At 39.0% G+C, this 18,604-nt stretch overlaps 1 protein-coding gene across 11 annotated transcripts in view; it reads right to left on the bottom strand.

Annotated features, from left to right (window-relative positions):
• Window positions 1–12,037, bottom strand: part of BIRC6 (baculoviral IAP repeat containing 6) — a 237,240-nt gene extending 225,203 nt beyond the window's left edge. For 9 of the 11 annotated variants that reach the window (XR_001160238.3, XM_012788384.3, XM_012788386.3 and 6 more), the window contains exon 1: window positions 11,571–12,002. Coding sequence is in view for 10 of the 11 variants with exons in the window: in XM_012788384.3 (XP_012643838.1) it covers window positions 11,571–11,898 (328 nt within the window). In the remaining variant the exon portion in view is untranslated. Of the gene's footprint in view, window positions 1–11,570 lie in introns of all 11 variants that reach the window. The other 2 variants (XM_012788389.3, XM_076000660.1) reach the window with 2 other exon arrangements.
• Between the last annotated feature and the right edge of the window lie 6,567 nt (window positions 12,038–18,604).

Raw genomic sequence — 18,604 nt, 5'->3', positions numbered from 1 at the left:
GGGCAGTCGTGTTTGAAGATGGAGAACCAACATCTACATAAGCATAGAAGAGGCCCTCCAAAAGATACAGAATTATTACAATCAAGAGTTCCAAGTTCCAATTCTCTTTATTCACTTTAACCAAAAGTGTCACTAGACCACTCTATTTTACTATGATCGTTAGTATCTGACATCAATTAAGAACATTTTAAAAACATCATCACCACTGAAAAAGTCAATGGATTTGACTCAATCTCTAAAGACCTGCAAGATAGATACTTGTGGGGCCCTTTTCATTTAAATTGTTCAATCTGCCATAGTTAAATCTCAAAATACCTTGGGACACATAGGATTCTTCCTTCAGGATGCTGACCTGACTATAATTAAATAAAATTTGGGTACTAATTTCTCTGTTTGATAACACTCAAAGAAGCCTTAATCATCTGTGAATAAATATTAATAAATATCTGTAATAATATTAATAAATATCTGTAACTAAATAACTATTGCTACACAAAGTTGCCAATGTGATAGGCAACCTAGCTACAAATCAATATAATAATTGTACGGTCTGGAGTGTGTACCCTTGGGAATTTCTATTTGGAGTCCATATTTGACATTACTGTTTTCTATTTAATATAGATGGCATATATCACCAGAATGGCAGTCACACAGACCCCTCATCACTCCTCATATAGCCCACATTTAAAGTCAGTTCAAGCTAAACTCAACCCAAATATGATGAAAATCCATCCAGCTGTTTTTTGTCTACTACAGTAACAAACAGACTGGCAGAACTTCCCTGATACCTGCAAGGATGCTATCGAGCATCATTCTCTCAGATCTTTGCTCTAATGCCACCTCAGAGAGACCCTCCCAGATCACCTAAAGGCATAAACTTCCACCATTCTCATATCAGCTTTAATTTTCTTATGGCATTTATTAGCACCTGGCATACAAATAGTGTATATGTATAATAAGTGTCTTCCCATTAAATTATGAGCTTTATGAAAGCAAGTACTTTAACTGTTGTATTACCAGTGCTTCACATACAAATAAATGTCTTTAAATAAATGAATCATTTCATATAGTTTCAAAAAACTTTTTACTATATTAAAACCAAGCTATAATGTGGTAAAATGCAATATTCTAAGTTTGTTTTTAATACAACATGAAACAAACAAAATTTTAGGTAGGAAATTATTAATAGTATAGCTGATTTGGTGGTATAAGATATCCCAGCCATTTCTGCTCTCCCTATTTCCTTTCTCCCCTACTCTCCCTCCTGCCCCTAGTATGAGATCACTCTCCTCATGTTACAGTGGCATTTTGATGAAAAAGTATCAGAGCACTTAGTTGATTCAAAAATCAACCAAACTTTAATTAATGGCAGAAAAGGACAAAATAGAAAGCAACAGAAATTTTGCCTTGATATATCTCTGCTGCTTACAGGCATACTTTATTATATATTCACCATATACAACATAAAAAACAATGGGATTGGTTATATTAGCAGACAAACTAATTTGGGAGGTTTTTCTTAAAATGAAAAAATAATATTCAAAGATAAACATATTATTCAATTCAAAGGAAAACTGTCTCTCATTTATCCCAGACATACCAAATAAACTTATCTAAAGACCTAGGCAAAGTTTGAACCCCTAAATCTAGCTGCACATTAGAACCAGCTGGCATATGTTTAAAGAAAAAAAAAAAAGCATCCCTGGGCTTCACTCCAGACCATTTAAGTTGGAGTACCAGGGCCCAAGGATGGTATTTTTTTTTTTTTTTTTTTTTTTTTTTTTTTTTTTTGAGACAGAGTCTCACTTTGTTGCCCGGGCTAGAGTGAGTGCCGTGGCGTCAGCCTAGCTCACAGCAACCTCAATCTCCTGGGCTCGAGTGATCCTTCTGCCTCAGCCTCCCGGGTAGCTGGGACTACAGGCATGCGCCACCATGCCCGGCTAATTTTTTATATATATATCAGTTGGCCAATTAATTCCTTTCTATTTATAGTAGAGACGGGGTCTCGCTCAGGCTGGTTTTGAACTCCTGACCTTGAGCAATCCGCCCGCCTCGGCCTCCCAAGAGCTAGGATTACAGGCGTGAGCCACAGCGCCCGGCCAAGGATGGTATTTTTTAAAAAGCTCCCCTGATGATTCTAATAAGCAACCAATGCTAAGAAGCACTGCCCTGTGCCATCTCCCCAGTCTTACTTCTCTCTCCTATTTCATAAATCAAAGCAAAAGTACAGAAATAAATCACTAAGATTAAAATTCCTGGTGCCCACAATAAATCTCAGAGAAGACATTCCCATCTTCCCCAGTGTAAAATTTATATCATTCCCTCTAAAAAGCATATTTACCTCCTCTAAAACACATCCCTGACTTAAGCCACTCAAATTATATCATACATACTTCTTTTTAGGAGCACTGTTCCAGTCACAGAGTGTTTTATATACTGTAGCAATTGCTTTATTCTTATTTGTAACTCCATAAACTTCTCTCTGTATTTCCTTCTTTTTGCAATTTGTTCTCTATTATCTCCTCTTCTATATTCAAGTTTAACTTTTTTGTATCCCTTACATTTGAAGTACTACAGGTTACAAAGAATCTCTACATCCATCATCTTATCAAATGATAAAGTAGTTTGGGCAAGAGTTATAAGCCCAATTTAAAGATGGTAACTCAGAGAAGTGTTTGGCCAAAGGCACTGTTTTCATGAGGCCATGAGCAGGACAATGCACACATCATCAGAGAGGTACACCTCCCCACTGTTCTTACACACTACATTACAGAAATCTATCATTGTTTATGTTCTATAGTCATAGCCAACATTCCCAAGGACAGAGTACCAAATGATCAACTTAAGATTTCCAGTTTATTTATTTTTTATTTTTATTCTGTACTTTAATGGATGCAAAGAGATTCCCAGTTTAAAAAGGACATAACACATCCACATTTACCTCTGCTCCCTCCCAAGCTCCTACTGGAAAGATAGGAAAGAAATAAAGAGGACATTAAACAAATCCATAAAGACAAAAAGAACAAATGAGGAGATGACAGAAACAAAATTTTTGAAGTTGGAGGCCAGACAGAAGAGTAGTAACTAACTTAATAATCCCACCCTTCCCCCAAAATCTCAAGGACTAAGCTGGCAGAGAGGAAAGCCCAAAGCATGTATGTCATGGTGTTTTTCAAATACATAGATAAAAGAGGACTGACATTAAAATTACTTAAAAGCAGTAGCTTTTTGCAATTAGTTAATACTACAACAGAGCTCATATCATAATAGGGATCTAATTCTTTGCCTTCAACTGGGAGTTCTTGCACTTAAAAATATGGGAACCAGAGCCTAGGAGGGCCAAGTCCAAGATCCTCAGGCTATCTCATCACTTCCTTCCTCATGCTGTACATGCACTCTAACACCAAACTCTTTATAACAAATAGTATTATATCTGCTTCATTTCATGACTCTTGTTCATGCTGTTCCCTCTAACTCCTTATGAAGTCTCAGCAGAGGCAACATCTTTTTTTTTTCTTTTTTTCAGAGATAGGATCTTGTTCTGCTGCCCAGGCTAGAGTGCAGTGGTGACAAAAATCATAGCTCACTGCAGCCTCCAACTCCTGGCCTCAAACGATCCTCCCACCTTGGCCTCCCAAGTGCTGGGATTATAGGCATCAGCCACCACACCTGTCCTGGCAGAGGAAACTTTCTAAATTGCAGTAGGACATGAGAGTGGGAGGAGGTTCAAATTCATCCTATTATCTACATGTGGCAGACAAACACTTGTTGAGATGAACTATAAAATTTAAAACACCAAAACACAAAGTAACATTTATTGAGTGCTTATGGTGCATCAAGTAGTATTCTACATGTATCAGTTTATTTAATCTTTCCAATAACCCAATGAGTTAGGTACTAATTGTGAAGCACAGAAAGAGACTAAGCATTTTGCCTAAGTTCACAGCTCACAAATGGTGAACAGAGACTGGAACTCAAATGGTCTGTCTCCAGAGCCAGTATCTTTAACCATTAGAATGGGCTTTCTCTATAAATGCAATGCCTTCCCAATATGTATCCCAAATCTTCAAGCTTCAAACCTGAATTTCCAAATGCCTTCTGTACATCTCTATTTAGCTATCTTTCAAGAACCTCAAAATTAACACAACTGAAACACCATCTCCCTCTTGTTTCACAGCCTTCTCCAACAAAAAGCTAGTCATCACTTCTTCTTGTATTGTCTACTTGGGTTAATAAACACCATTCATCCAGTTACCCAAAGCAAGAGCCTAAAGGTAATTTCACCTAGTCAATTTCTGTCATCCCTGTCATTCACCAAATTATACTGCCCTCACTTCTCAAACTAACTTACATGAGAGGCTCTCATCATTTCTCACATCTGGGCATTTGCTTCAAATCTTTCTAAACACAACTTTCATCATGTCATAACCTACAATTGCTCCTTACTGTTGACATCAAATCCAAACTTCTTAAAAGAACCTATTATCCTTTTGTCCTTGCCTATCTCTCAACTTCAACTGTAAGCATCCCCACAGGAATGCTAAATGCTAGCCCCTCACCACCAAATAAAACACTTCTTTCTGTTCCTTGAATTCATGATATTTTTGAAGACCAACATGTCTCTGCACAAGCAAGTACCTTGACTTATGATCATCCCTATAAGAATTCCTTCCCACTATCATTCTTTCAAAACTGATCATAAATGCTACCTTTTTTGAGAAGCTTTCTCTATTTCCCTGAGTTTGAAGAAATTCCTTCCTCTGTATTCATATAGCATTATGCATATCTATAATACAGTACAGAACTTGTGACATTATGCTAAAATGGTTTCCCTAAAAACATCACCTACCATACATTCATAGGCAAGTGTTACCTTTTTTTGCTCTCCATGACTAGCATGTGCTCCATAAATTCCTGCATAAATCCCAATCAACCAGTTCTTCCAAAAGAGGAAGGAATCAACCTTCCTCTTTTAACAATTTCATGTCCAAAATCAATTAACTTATGGTCTGTAACTCTCTTATAATACAAAAATTACTGCTCTCATTATTCACATCTATTAGAGTTCACCCTGCCACATTTCCACATGGATGACTAGATGATATTACCACAATTTCAATAGAATACCTGTAGCAAGAACAACTACTGCACTCAGTAACCTTTCAAGTACTGCACTCAGTAACCTTTCAAGTAGCCATTGTTACCGCAAGAATCAAAAAAAACAGAGTAGTTACTATATACAAGGTACTGTTCTAGAGGTTTTATATATATTAACTCATTTTAATTCTCACAATCACCCCACAAGGTAGATACTATTATTATCTTCATTTTATAAATGACCTTCCAAGGTCAAAAAGAACTTAAGACTTAAGTAAGTCCAGGCCATTCGGCTCCAGAGTCTGAGCTCTTATACTGCCTCTTATTAATAAGTCTAAAATTACTAAAACAAAGACTAGGATAAATTCTCTGCTAAAACAAAACTATCTTTGAGCATTTAAAAGTGAGGAAAACCTGAGAGGTAAACGTAAAGATTTGGAAAATATATAGGATTCTTAAAAACAGAACAAAACATTAATAAAAGATCTGAATATAAATTTATTGTAACTCTAGAAGTGTTTTGCTAATAAAACAGCAAACCTTTGATATAATCTAGGTCATAATTTAATATCACTAAAGTCAGTCAACTGAAACAGAGCCAAAGTATGTACTCATAGCCCAAAAAGAGATTTTGCTAAATTAAGTTTTTTATAAAGAATTCAGATGCATCCAGAAGACAACTACTGTACTTGTATAAAGAATTCAGATGCATCCAGTAGTCTTTTGGGGCTACTGAAATCCCAATTCTAGATCATGTTTATTATCGCTCATAGAAAAATAATTGAGAGTAGGAATGCTGCATGTACCAAAGTTGGGAATTAGGAACTGGTTTGACTCATTTATCATTTCCATCACTGGGAAACTGTGCATTTTATCATAAAAAAATTTACTTCTTAAGGACTATGCAGGCTCCAAGACTTCTTGGAGCAGACGGCTCTGGGCTTTAAGTTTGACCAAGCTGTTGTATCAGGAAAAATAAATATATAGCCAATCTAAACCTCACTAAAGCTGGAGTCGAGTACAAAGATCTTTTTCTTATTTATGACTACTGTATAAATTTCTCAAATCAAAGCCAATATCTATATAGGAACAGAAAAAGGGAGATATTCATAAATAAATATAAAACTGAAGCATTTGTCTAAAAACACTGAGCACTTTTTTCTTCTTTTTGATTGCAACATAGATCTGGAACTCACTTCAGAAACTGAAGAAATATGACTTCCTCCCATGCATATGCTACAATATCCATTAATACCCACACATACATACCTTCATTTACTTATGTACATGTACTACATGAACAATCCATATACACACAGAACTAGTAATAAACTGTCTTAACTTTGTTCTGACAGTTAGCCACATAAATACACTGAAAGATATCTATCCAAATATAGATTACTATATATTTGTTACCAATATTTATATTTCCATCTCCATTTGAATGATATCTATCTATCCTCTGTGTATAAACATTAAGTCAATGAATATTTCTGAAGTGATTGTGAAGCATGGCAATACTAGGCACCCAAAAGACTCGAGAATTAGCATTCACTGAGTTACCTACTATAGATCTGTCATGCACTGTTAAACACTTTTAATGTGTCTGACCACTTAATCTTCACAACCATGCTATTAAACATTAATCTTAATTTACAGATGAGGAAGCTGAGGTTCAGGAAGTTTAAGTAGTGAGTTCGTAAATGAGCTAACATTAAAAATTCAGGACTACTCAACACATAAAGCCCATACTCTCCCCCAACATACCTTCAGAAAAGATTAAAATATATATATATATATATATAATGTACTACACTAGAGAGAGGCACTATTACAGGAAGCAAGAGAAACATCACCACAAGTAATTACATAAATAAGACAATACCTTAACAATACCATAGTCTTACAACAAAGCAAAAACTAGATGGGTTTTGCAGGATAGTGGAAAATGGGAAATCAGGAAAAAAGTCTTAGGAAGTTCAAATTTCAAGTTCAGTTCAAAAGACTTAGAGAATATGAAAAAGCTTTAAGTAAAAAAAGAAAAAAAAAAGACAAGGTATTTACAAGGAATTACAAGTAGATTGGAACTATTTTTGAGCACTTGTCTGGTTAGTACACTGTTCTAAGCACTTTATGGGCATCAACACTTAATCCTTGCAATTAGTACAATTATCATCCCCGTTTTGCAAAAAGGGAAACTGGAACATGTTAAGTAATTAAGTTAAGGTTACACAGTTGTTCAAAAAAAAACAGAAACTGGGATCTTAACCCAAACCATCTGTCTCCAGAACCAAGCTCCTTCCTATTATGCCAAATTACATGAAGAAACAACAGCTACAGAGAGGGACATATCTAGTAATATGAACAGTATGGTCAAGTGGTATGTAGCTTTTTAGATTTTTAAGACCCAAAGTAAGAAATAAACATAAAGAAAGGCAATGAGGATATGAAAAAATGCTCAACATCCTATGTCATTAGGAAATTGCAAATTAAAACAAGGAGATATCACTACACACCTAGAAGAATGGTCAAAATCCAAAACACTGACATCACCAAATACTCGTGAGGATGTGAAGTCTAACTCTCATCTACTGCTGGTGAGAATGCAAAATGGTACAGACACCAAGGAAGATAGTTTGGCAGTTTCTTACAAAAGTAAACATACTCTTACCACACAATCCAGCAATCCAGCTCCTTTGTATTTACCCAAATGAACTGAAAACTTATGTCCACACAAAAATCTGCACACAGATCTTTACAGCAGCTTTATAATTGCTAAAACCTGGAAGCCAGCAAGATGTCATTCGTTGTGTGAATGGACAAATAAACTGTAGTACCTCCAGACAGTGGAATATTATTTAGCGCTAAAAAAAATAAGCTATCAAGCCATAAAAAGACATGGAAGGAGTTCAAGACTAGCATGGGCAACCCAGCAAGACCCATCTCTACAAAAAAATAAAAAAAACTTTTTTAATTATCTAGGAGTGGTGATGGGTGCCTGTAGTTCTAGCTACTCAAGAGGCTAAGGCAGGTGGATCACTTGAGCCCAAGTTCGAGGTTATAGTGGGCTATTACCACACCACTGCACTCCAGCCTGGATGACAGAGCAAGACCTTGTCTCTAAAAAAAACAAATCTGAGTTAATATTTTGTACTATGTATCCAGAGGAGGGGATGTAAACAAGTAGACAAAATACCTCCCCACAAGGAGTTTGACAAGACAAACCTCATATATATTTACAAAAATATAAATAAAATGAAATTTAAATAGTTTAAGACAGTGGAAAATACACTAGAAAAAGTAAGCTGCCAAATTACTAAAATGGATATTAATTTGACAATATGTGCTTAGTGGTTCAGTAATTTCTGGCTAAAGGGATAAGGAAATTAAGATGTGCTCTAGGTCTAGATTTGTCTAACTGACTAGAGGGAACTGGGGCAATCCAAGAAAAAGCAAAACAATTGTAGTTGGGAAAGAAAATTAAATGGACTAGTTTCACTAAACAAATGAGGGAGACAAGACCAGAGAGACTGGTAGAGGCCAAATCATGAAGGTCACTGAATGCCAAGCCAAGCAAACAGATCAGAGCCTCAGAAATCTTAACTCTCACTGACAGGGAACAAATACTTGCCTAACCAATGTATGTACTATTAATAATAGCTCTCAGTCTCGTGCAAAATATATTTATAAACATTTTACATCAAATATGGATAATTTGAAGACATATACTAGTAGACATAGTTAAAAAATCACCACCTCTGCCACCCAACTGAATACATGTGTATATAAGTCCTGTTCCCATTCTTCAATTTCCAATCTACACTATAGGCAACCCATAACCCTATAAACTGAATCTCATGCATCCATAAGACATACTACTCTACCACCCAATAAAACTCAATATGGTTACCCCGCTCTTTATCCCCTCAGACAACAATGTTTTTCCTCTGGGGAAGAAAGGAAGATGGCTCGGTGCCCATGAATTGGAAAGAGGAATTATGTCAGGACCATGATCACTACTGGCACTTTCTCCCTACTCTACTTATAGGACTGTCACCTTCTATCAACCATTAAAAGTAAACCTATTAAATACCTCCATATTCCAAATAATACATAAAATGCAGCATTCCCTGCCCCAATCATCTTAATAGATTACATACACAGGACCCTATACAACCTCTGGTAATTATAATTCATAATAAACTTCAGTTCTCATACATTAAAACATTTTGAATTTACCCATTATTATTTTCAGTTTTTTTCTATAATCCTTTATTCTATTTATCATTAACTCTTCTACATATTTTTATTCACATACTCAGTCTTCGTGCATGGGCACCTGCAACTACATCCAGTCCCATACTTTTCTAATAAACAAATGCCCAAACATACCCCAACTAAGTTATGCCAAATCAGCGCTGTTTTATGCATCTACCTGCACATTCATATTATGCACCTAAAACCCTCCCCATTAGTCATATTTTCTTCCCTTCCATGAACAAGCACAGAAATACATGTCCAAGTTCTGCAACCATTTTAACAAACCCTGAAACACATTAACTGTTCTCAAACATGGCTCCAACATAAACAGCACCCCATGAAACTCCTCTTTATATCCAAAACACTTGAATGCTTTTGTTAATATGACTTCCCATAGATATCTTATTACAGATACTTTGATACCACTTATTACAACTTAAAAGTCATAAAATGTAATATTAGGTATTGAAAATACAAACATATACTAAAAATCACAGACATGTATGAAAATGATAAAACCAAACTAAGGATAATGCTTATGAAGGATTGAAGGAATGCAACCTAGGAGGGACACACAGTAGGTTTCAACTGAGTTTATAATGTTTTCTTTCTTAAGCTGAGTCAGGAATACACAGTTGTTCACTGTAATTATTCTTTATGCTTTTTCATATTTGAAATATTTTTAAATGAGTTTTAAAAAGAAAGATATCCAATTACTAATGAGCATCTCCCTCTTATACACAGTGACAAACTGTTATATCCAAATTGCAGTAATTGATCATTGATATATCTGGGCCACCCCTTTCTGTCATTTACCTAAGCCAAGAAAAGAAAAAAATTATAAATCTACCACCCAAAACTATCTCTTATATATAGCTTTTAGGTATATCCCAGGTTTATATTCCATTAACTACACACAATCTAGTCCTTTCACAACTCTCACATCAACAATAATTAACATCTCTAATTTCATCTTTGTATCCCTAAATTGTCATTTACTCGTATGAATACTTTCTTACACAGTAAACTCTTCATTGTCTATGTCAAAATACAAGTAAAATGGCAGATCACATACTATCTCCACTGGCTAGCCACAAACAGTTGTATACATTATATCTCTGTGCCTGAGTTTAACTCACGCATAAATCAACTTTTCCATTTTAACCTATAAAATCCAAATTAAGCCACTCATCATTTAACCACAAATGAAATGTCATCTCAGCCAAATGTATTATAACTTAGCCAGGTCTGTTCCAAAACACGAGCCTATCCACTGAGCGTCCACCTCATCCATTCGATAAGTCCCATACCTGGACCAAAGTTTACACCACCCAGAAGTGCTTCCCTCCAATGGTGAGACTCAGCTGTACCTCCAAATCCCAATTTTCGGCTCCCTTTGGTAAAACAAGAGAACCTGAAAACAAGTTTCACCTAAATACAAACCCAAAGGAATTTCTATTTCATACACCGTAGGTCCTGAGTTTCTCATCACTGGGAGGGTAGAAGTTGGAAGCCCCGAGCTAGGGGACCAGGTATCTAGTCTTCTTTGGCGTCTGCTGAGTCCTATAGTCGTCGACCGAACAGAACAGTTCAGGCAGCTGGCCCGCCTACTTCCCTCCCCACCCCCACCCCAGGCCCACCCCACCCCCACCCCCGGCGCGAAGCCCGCGGTCCGTCCCCGCACCTGCGGGACCTACGAACAGCCGACCCGCCACTTCTCTCCAGGGAGGGCTTGGAGGCCGGCTCGGACGCTTCCCGCCCCTCACCTCCGGCCACCGGCCCTCCCCGCTGGGGTCAACCCTTCAAGCCTTTCGCTCTCGGATCTAGCAGAACGCAGTACCAGCACCTTCTCCTCGACCTACCCGGGGCCTCGCCCTCTCCGGTGCCAAGCTCCGAGGCCTCCTCACCTATTCCGGAGGACGAAGCCAGACCGGACGCTCAGGGCCCGAAAGGCAACTCCCACCGCTCCCTGACTCGCCTGTCTTTCCTTCCCAGCTGCAGCCACTGAAAAAGCCAAGTCCTAAGGTCCTCCTCCATCAGCTTCCGGGCCTCCCTTCACAGCCAGGCCTGAGCCCCAGCCCTGCCCTCCCGCTACCCCGCTTCCCTCCTCCGGAGACGGAGCCCCGGGGCTGGGCGGCTTCCTTCCCCGGCATCCCGCCGGCCAGGCTCCTCCCGCGGCGGGCCGGCCCCCGCCCGGCGTGCGGTACACTCACCGCTGAGCGCCGAGGCCTGTAGGGTGGCCCCCGAGGTGCCGTCGATGACTTTGATGGTCCCGCGGCTGGTGACGGCCAGGATGGCGTTGAGCGCTGGGTGGTAGGAGAGGCTGTGCAGCCCGTCCGCGTCGCAGCGCATGCAGCCGTCCCGCAGCACCAGCCACTCCGAGACCCCGGCCGCCCCCGCCCCAGCCCCCGCCGAGGAGCAGCCCGGGCCCGAGGCCGCCGCAGCCGCAGCCGCCATCTTCCGGCCTGCGCTCAGCACAATCACACTGGGAAGCGGCTCAGTGACAGTCCCGGGAGGTGCTGCACCACCGCCAGTCACCATCCGGGGCCAGGGGGCAAGCGGAGCGCGTTAGCCGGAAGTGAAGTCAGGCGCCCGCACGCACGCGGCACGTCGGCCGCCGGGCCGGAGGGGCCAAGCTCGGAGGAGGCTAGCGGGGGAGGGGGAGAAGGAGCGACAGAGGCGGGACCCGGGGCGGGGGCGGGAGGAGCATGCGCGGGAGAGCTCGCGCTTGCCACGCGCCCTCCGCGTTCGCAACGCCCCGTTTCTTCCTGCGAGCTTGGGGAGTGGCGGCTGCTTGAGCCCGCCCGGCTCCCAGCTGCACGCAGTGGGAGGAGGGGATTGATCTCCGTGCAGTTCCGCTAGGTTGGGGCCGCGGTCCGGGGACCTGGCTGGTACACCCTGAGGCCCTTTGCAGCGGTTCCAGCTGCGTACGCGCGATGCATCTGTTTGGCCGTGGCCCTAGTCTGAGAGTAAACAGTCTGAGAAGCCTTTACTTTGGATTTGAAGGAGCCAAACGACCTTCCCAAACCCGTTCCTTTACAACGCCTGGTCTCTCCATCCCCAAATCTTTTTGTTGCACAGAAGTACCAGATGAGAGCTGTTGGAGGCATATAGTTAAGCTTAGTTTCCCTAACACAGTCCAAACAACTTGAGTTAATGTGAATTGTTAATGGGAGGCGGGGGAGGAGTCTGCGTTGGAGGGCTAGAAAAGACTCATTAGTTTAATAATCATCCCCCTTTGGAAAATATCTTTCTGCTTTTTATTTTGAAAGAATTATTATAGATAGTTGAAAATATAATAGAGATCTCTGTGGTATTCCTCTCCAAAATCTGCAACACCTATCTATGAGAATAACATTGGACAAACCCAAATTGAAAGGCATTTTATAAGATACCTGACCACTATTCCTCAAAGATAGTACAGTGAGGTCCAAATTACCCTTCACCCAGTTTCTCCCAACAGATATATATAATTTTAGTACACTATCAGAAACAGGCATTTGACATTTATATGATGTGTGTATAGTTAAATGTAATTTTTATCATGCATAGATTCGTATACCATAATTAGTATGCAGAACTGGAATTTCTGTATGTTTTAGAATCATTACATTATCCTGGAAAGGCCTAGTTTCCTCTTCCTTCAAACCTAATCATCAAAGAGCTGTTGTGAAGATTAAGAATCATTTGTACAAAAATAAATAAATAAGAATCATTTGTACAATGTATAGAATAGCGTCTGACATGTACTAGGTGCTCAATAAAAATTATTAAACTTAATTGCTTCCTCAAATTCCTTCTCAGACTTCCTTCAGGAATTCTTCATGGATTATGCCAAGTACATCTTGAACTATTACAATGAGGTCTTGTAGTAGGGGAGAGAGATTGGGCTCAACTCTGAATACAGACATCTTGAGCAAGTGGAAATTTATAGCCAAGCAGCAGTGTGGGGGTCAATGGATGGAAAATTATGAAGAGGAAACATCAGGGGAAAGGGGATTCTGGCTAAATCAGCCTAACAGGATTTTTGCTGAAGACAGGCCAGGGTGATGAGAAATCACCTGAGAGATGGTGGAGGATAAGGAACCTGATCCAACATGGAGGATCAAATATAGAGGATGAGGGAGCTATTGCTAAACTGACTCAGCAGTTTATCTTTTTTTGAGAGAGGGAGAGAGTCTCACTCTGTTGCATGGGCTAGTCTCACTGTGTTGCCCTGGCATCAGCCTAGCTTACAGCAACCTCAAACTCCTGGGCTCAAGCCATCCTCATGCCTCAGCCTCCCAAGTAGCTGAGACTACAGGCATGCATGACCATGCCTGGCTAATTTTTTTCTATTTTTAGTAGAGACGGGGTCTCACTCTTGCTCAGACTGGTCTCGAACTCCTGACCTCAAGCAATCCTCCTGCCTCAGCCTCCCAGGGTGCTAGGATTACAGGTGTGAGCCACCACGCCCAGCCTTAAGCAGTTTCTTTCTTATAACTGAATTTAACAAGGAAGTGCACAGATGGGGATAGTAGGAGATTCAGAAAAACCTGACTAAAGTTTGGCCAAGCAAAGAATCTTTTTGTGTACCCCCTGATAAAGAGACATTCTTCTTTCCTTTGAACAACTTAAGTCCATTTTCTTGTTCAGATCATTAAAGACCAGCTAAGTCACCTGCTGGGACTTGGTAGTAGAGGCCATCTCCTGGATGGTGTGAGCCATCCAGGTTTTTAACAAGGGGAGTTTAGTTTCTATGAAAATAAAATAAAAACAAAGATTAATATTTGGAACAAACTAGAAACTCAGATTCTGAGTCCAGAGGGCAGCTAGTCAAGATTTCTAGATTCTGGCCATAAGCATCTTCAGTTGGAGTGAAGACAGTCAGTGGCAGTCTGACAGATTTTCCTGGTTTGCGGTTTGGATATCACACAGGTTGTCCACACGTAAACTGTTATGGTTTCTCTGAAGTTTATATCAAGTTGTCCAGCGTCAGCTTGCAGGGCTTCAGGAGAAGAGCAGTGATTCCAAACCACAGGATGGGAGAAAGTCAGAAATATTAGTTTGGAGAGTCATAACTGGATATTGGAGGAAACTAGAAGAATTCAGGATCCAGTCCAGATTACAGGTAGATAATACAACCTCAAAGAAAACAAACAGGGCTAGAATCTAGTACTGGGTACACTATAGTTTTCTTCAGAAATATAATTTTTCTCCCTATATTCATCCCCATTTCTACCAAAGATAATCAAAGAAAGACTGATTTGTCCAAAATAAGTTTAGTCTCATTAAACTTGGATGTATAATTTACATAAGTGCAGCAAGAACCAGATAGGCTCTTTTTAAGCTTATTTTGCTTGAACTTTTAATAAGGAATATCAGATTAGACTTAGACTCTCAAGGCTAGAAAGTCAAACCAAGGCCTTGCCATCAGGCTGTATCTGAAACACTTCTAGGTTTAGATAAATTCCTCTTCCTGAGGTCCCCAAAGTATCCTGAGGTTTCTGAGCCTGCAGAGAAGTGACATTCCTTACTCACCTGTTAAGCTGGGAACCCTCAGGCCTGTTTTTCCAAGGAAGAATTTATTGGCTCAATGAACTCAACCTTAGTTCCTTAAAGCCATCTGGTCATATCTGAAAACATGACATTCCAGTCAAAGTTTTGGTAATATAACCAGTGCTTCCAACTGTGGTCTTATTGCAAGAAAAACAGATTTTTACTGAACTTATACAAATAATTATATTGCCATAAACATAAGAATACTCACAAATAGTTTCTGAATTCTGGAGAGATCAGATAGGGAGAATAAACGTTTTCATTTTTCACAAAAGTATACTTTATTGAATTGCTGTAAGCTCGTAAGAAAAAGATTTCCTTAACTCTGGGAAACAAAACATTTAAAGAACCAACAATGTTTCAAACAAAAAATCATTAAAAATTATCTTCATCAGTTTATTTAATACCATATACTTAATTCTTTCTTTTTTTGTAAAGCTAGTTAAACATGGTTGGGGGGGGGAAACAATGGTAAAATAGCTTAACAATAACCCATAGCCTTCAGACCAACTAAATTAATTCTTGTTCTGCTTGATCTTGGTTAACAGTTTCATGAACCCATCAGTTTTATTAGAGGTCTAGAAATTGTTGCAAAGTCCAATGGTATTTTTTTTTTCTGAGACAGGGTCCTGCTCTATCACCTGGGCTAGAGTACAGTGGTGTCATCATAGCTCACTGCAACCTCAAATTCCTGAGCTCAAGCAATCCTCCTGCCTCAGCCATCTCCCAAGTAACTGGGACTACAGGCATTCACCATCATATTTAGCTGATTTTTCTATATTTTGTAGAGATGGTGTCTTGCTCTTGCTCAGGCTGATCACAAACTCCTGGCCTCAAGCAAGGAGGATCACAACTACCTTGGCCTCCCAAAGTGCTAGGATTACAGGCATGAGCGAACATGCCCAGCCCAATGGTATGATCTTAAAGTTATCAATAACCTGTATTCCAGGGTACTTGTTGAAGTCTTTTTAATTAATCTTCTTGAAGAAGAACAATTTTGGACTGTAACTGATTGCAAATACTTTTAGAGAAGAATTAAAGTAAAACAACTGTCTATGGATAACAAAAACTTAAAATAGCCATAATTAAAAATCTGATGGGTTTAATATGCAATTGACAAGGATATTTGGTTGTGTGGCATATAACATTTTAACATAATAATCAAAATTATGCCTAATAACATATTAGATTTCTAGGAATGTCTTATAATTTTGAATCACTAATAAAAATAACATACCCATAAATATAACTTAAAGAAAGGTTAGCATCACTTATTTGACAATGCTTCCCATAAATGTAACATATCAAATTAGCCTAATCAGTTTAATATCTCTCTTTTACAAAGTGGGAAACAAGTCTGTGAGCTTTTCAGGGGCTCAACTGGAAAATCTCAATGTTAATTTGAGGTCAAAAAGACTTAATTTAGAATTTGATTTGGGGAAGTTTGTCAAAAATGTCAAAAAAGTTTAAAACACTTGATTAAATATGATCTTGGTTATCTAGTTAATCAAAGTGACAATAAAAGATTTTAAAGGCAAATATAGAATGTTATATGGTTGTGAACAAAACATAGCTCTTTTAATATTGATAAGATTCACTTTTCTTATGTAATCAATCACCTAATAAAAGACACACAAGAAGTTATATTGATAAGAAACAAATTTTTGTTTTCTAGTCCAGTGAGTAAGGAAAACTGTTCTGATTCTTAGACCAATACTCCAAGAAAACTTTGTCATTTTAACAGAAAAGTCTGAATTCTACTTTTGCATCAGTTTACAATATCCATGGGGGATTGGTCCCAGGACCCCCTGCAGATATGAAGATCTGTGAATGTTCAAGTCCCTTATATAAAATGGCAAAGTATTTGCATATAACCTATGCACATCCTCCTCTATACTTTAAGTCATCTATATATTACTTATAATACTTAATACAATGCCTACACATCACTTTATTTGTGTAGATTCAACATAGTACTTGGCATATGGAAAATTTAAGTTTTACTTTTTGGAACTTTGGCTCAAGGTCAGGAGTTCAAAACCAGCCTGAGCAAGTGCGAGATCCTGTCTCTACTAAAAATAGAAAGAAATTAATTGGACAATTAAAAATATATAGAAAAAATTAGCCAGGCATGGTGGCACATGCCTGTAGTCCCAGCTACTCAGGAGGCTGAGGCAGGAGGATCACCTGAGCCCAGGAGTTTGAGGTTGCTGTGAGCTAGGCTGACACCACAGCACTCTAGCTCGGTCAACAGAGTGAAATTTGGTTACTTGTATGAGTAATTTGGTTACAGAGTGAGACTCTATCTCAAAAAAAAAAAGGAAGGTAACAGCATCAGAACTCATATCTTAGGAGTCAAAATCTTTTCTTACCAGCTTCAACACACATTTGTCTGAAGCAATGGTTCAGGAGTCTGATTCACCAAGGAGCAGTGCAGGACCAGTAGTTGGAAAATTACAAAGAGGAAACCTCAGAGCTAAGTGAGATTCTGGCTAAACCAACATCATAGGATTCTTGCTGAAGACAGGCCAGAGTGACAAGACATCACCTGGGGGATGATGAAAGATGAGGAACCTGATCAGATATTAAGGAAGAGAGGTTCTTGCTAAACTGAATTAGCAGGGTTTTTGCTAAAACTGGATTTTATAAGGAAATGCCCAGATGGACCTAGCAGAAGATTCAGAAGGCTGACCAAAGTTTGGCTAAGCAAAGAATCTTTGTCATAGTAAAGTGTGCATGAATATCTGATTCTGAGTCTCTGTGGCATCATTAATGACCTCTATCTATGAATATGGGCAAGTCACTTACACATTCTGAGAATGTTTCATCAAATGTCAACTGGAGATGATAAGATTTTTTACCCTAATTACTTAGGTTTACTATAGGTACTTGGGAAAGTACTTGTAAACTGTAAAAACTGGAATACAGAGAGGTTAAACGGCGTGCCCATGGCCTCATAACTTGTGGAATATGGGTATCAGTAACCTAGATTTTAACTCGCACAGAATGACTCCAGAACTCATAGCACTAATCTAACCCTCCTGTTCAAAACTTCAGTGCCTTGAGAAAAAGGATTACAAAATAATCAAATCTAAATGTAACTGGAGTGTCCTTCTAGAACAGTTTTTTAAATTTTTAGGACACAAGTATAAACTGTAAAAACTCCCATTTTAAAGTTTTTATCTCTCAAGATCCCTTTTGGCCAAACTTTTCCTTTAATCTGAACGATTTCCCTAAATAGGCCTCTAATGCAAATGAAGCCCACATCTTATTGATAGGGAAAACTAGTAACTTTAAATGTACTTCAATGTTACACTATCTTGAGTAGAACTGAGCAAGAGTTTTATATTAGCCTGTGTTACTTTTTCTGATCAGGAAAATTTTCTTTTCTCTCATGAATTTAGACTGCCTTCACCTGCATTCCCCAAAGCTAATTACCCAAGAGATGTTCTGAAATAGAACACCTCCATAATCAAATTTGGGAAACAACTCCCTCTATATTTTAACTCTTGGGAGATTTATAATACACATTAGCATATATCAAAAGCTCTGAGACATCCTACGATAAAGAATTCTATTTAAGGCTGGGCACGGTGGCTCATGCCTGCAATCCTAGCACTCTGGGAGGCTGAGGCGGGAGGATTGCTTAAGCCCAGGAGTTTGAGGTTGCTGTGAGCTAGGTTGATGCTATGACACTCTAGCCCGGGCA

This window comes from Microcebus murinus, chromosome 3 (assembly GCF_040939455.1).
Source record: "Microcebus murinus isolate Inina chromosome 3, M.murinus_Inina_mat1.0, whole genome shotgun sequence".
Taxonomy (NCBI): Eukaryota; Metazoa; Chordata; class Mammalia; order Primates; family Cheirogaleidae; genus Microcebus; species Microcebus murinus.
This window is presented reverse-complemented; position numbering and strand designations above follow the sequence as displayed.